At 33.6% G+C, this 2,500-nt stretch overlaps 1 protein-coding gene across 1 annotated transcript in view; it reads right to left on the bottom strand.

The window, feature by feature from the left end:
- The window catches only part of dally (division abnormally delayed protein), a 681,356-nt gene that overhangs the window by 502,783 nt on the left and 176,073 nt on the right, over positions 1–2,500 (bottom strand). Inside the window, exon 2 of the mRNA XM_070144413.1 lies at positions 1,254–1,403. Coding sequence (XP_070000514.1) covers positions 1,254–1,403 — 150 coding nt within the window. The remainder of the gene's footprint in view (positions 1–1,253; positions 1,404–2,500) is intronic.

The following is a 2,500-nucleotide window of genomic DNA, read 5'->3' as shown; positions in this document are numbered from 1 at the left end:
AATAGAATAATTAAGTTTTCTGTAAACAGCAATAGGCCTATTTGGACTGTCACTCACCGATAATAATCACAGTCTGCTTTGAACATTAATACCAGTGATATAACAGTACCAATAATACGATTAGCTGAACTCTTGAGAACAGCGCCGATGCTAATAACTGCAAGGGTCAAAGGTCATCGCCATTAATCCCATTAATTAATTATTAATTGCGATCGCTCCGAGCATTCTTCAGCAACTTATATAATAAAATAAAACACATCACTAACCTCGTATTGAAAAGGGAAAATACAAATCCTTCAAATACCAAAAAAAAAGTAAATTAACACTAAAATAAAGACAATAATAAAATAATAATTGCAAACAACAATAACTATATTTACAGAAAATATCAGCAGCAATAATAATAACAACAGTAATAATGATAATAATAATAATAAGATAATAATAACAATGATGAAAATAAAAACTAATAGTAATAAAAAGTAATAACAAAAACTACTAATAATCAAAAATAATAACAAAAACTAATAATAATAAAAAATAAACAAAATAAAAACTAAGAATAATAAAAACAATAATAACAATAATATTAATTAATTAATAAAGTACCAATAATAACGATAACAAATAACAACCCCTCCCAAAAAAATATATATAAAAAACAACGCCCACAACAACATCACTAACAAGCCACGCGTGCCACTCACCGTAGAAGACGTCCCTGTTATTATTAGTAGTTTTTGTTATTATTTAATATTACTATTAGTTTTTTATTTTCATCATTGTTGTTATTATTTTGTTATTATTATCATTATCATTGTTGGTATTATAATTGCTGCTGATATTAAATAATAACAAAAACTAATAATAATAAAAAATAATAATAAAAACTAATAATAATAAAAAATAATAACAAAAACTAATAATAATAAAAAAATAAAATAAAAACTAAGAATAATAAAAAATAAATAATAACAATAATATTAATAAAGTAACAATAATAATGATAATAAAAAACAAAACCCCCCAAAAAATGTAAAAAATAATGACCATAATAACAATAATATTAATAAAGTACCAATAACGATAATAAAAAACAACCCCCCCTAAAAATGTAAAAAACAATGCCCATAACAACAATAATATTAATAAAGTACCAACAATAATAATAATAAAAAAACAAACCCCCCCCCAAAATGTAAAAAACAACGCCCACAACAACAACACACTAACAGGCCACGCGTGCCACTCACCGTAGAAGACGTCCCTGTGCGAGGTCAGCGACTGGTGGAGGTCGGCGGCGGTGGCGCGGACGGCCTCTCGCAGGGACTCGCGCCCGGCCTCCAGGAGCACCTCCGTGATCTCCGGCACGCAGCACTGGCCTCCTCCGCACACCGTGGAGCCTGGGGGGGGAGGGGAAGGGGGGAGAATGGTGTTATTATGTGTTGCGGGTTTGTGCTATTAAAGATAGGTGCATAGACAGATACATAGAATTTGATTTAAAGAAAGAAAGAAAGAATAAAAGAAAAAAAAAGAAAAAAAAACAGCAGTTTACATGCCCTGTAAAAAGATGTCCAATCTGAATTTAAAAAGCAAAAAAAATCTACCCAATCTGGCTGAACTTATACTGACTTCAGGGTCAAAGTCAGGCATTAAGGATACATGCCGGAGGGGCTGCACCTTAGTGTTCGCACTATTGGTTAACTATCTAATAACTGAAAAAACACATGTATATGATATTACAAAAGAACAATGTTTCATTAAATCTTAATGCTCCATTGAGAGAGATAGAAAGAGAGAAAGGGTAAGAGAAAAAGAAAATGAAAAAGAAGGAAAGAAAAAGAAGTAATCACAAACAACCAAACACAAAAATCAAAATAGAAAAAAAGAAAATAAGTCCAGATATAATTCATCCTTCTCAGCCGCCCAAAGTGACTCCCATTTGCTTAAAATCCGACTTCTTTTTTTTACTCTTTTTCTTCTCTTTTTTTTTCTTTACAACTTCATCTTCGTAAAGTAAACATTTCCTTGAAATCACTGCTATAAAAGAACCCTTTTCCTAGCTCTTTTTTTCCCCTTTACGGCTCTGCACTTGTCAGCATTACATCTTTAAGAGTGGCCGCTGTTTATTTTGGCGGGTGTCTGTAGGGGGGGAGGGGGAGGGGGAGGGGTGTGTGTGAGGGTGGGTGAGGGGGTGGGGGTGAGTGTGTGAGTGTGTGGGGGCGGGGTTAGTGTGTGTGGGGTGAGTGCGTGGAGGGGATAAGTGTGTGTGCGGTGTGGTAGATAGACAGACAGGCAGATAGTAAGAAACATAAATAGATGCCTACATTCATACATACATCAATCCCTAATACAATCTGTGCGCATGTATGTCACAGGGCAAACACATAACTAAATTCAATGATAGATCATACATACATTCATACTGTGTGTTTGCTTGTTTGATTGTGTTTGTGTGTGTGTATGTGTGTGTGTGTGCGAGAGAGAGAGAGAGAGAGAG

This window comes from Penaeus vannamei, chromosome 32, assembly GCF_042767895.1.
Source record: "Penaeus vannamei isolate JL-2024 chromosome 32, ASM4276789v1, whole genome shotgun sequence".
Lineage (NCBI taxonomy): Eukaryota > Metazoa > Arthropoda > Malacostraca > Decapoda > Penaeidae > Penaeus > Penaeus vannamei.
This window is presented reverse-complemented; position numbering and strand designations above follow the sequence as displayed.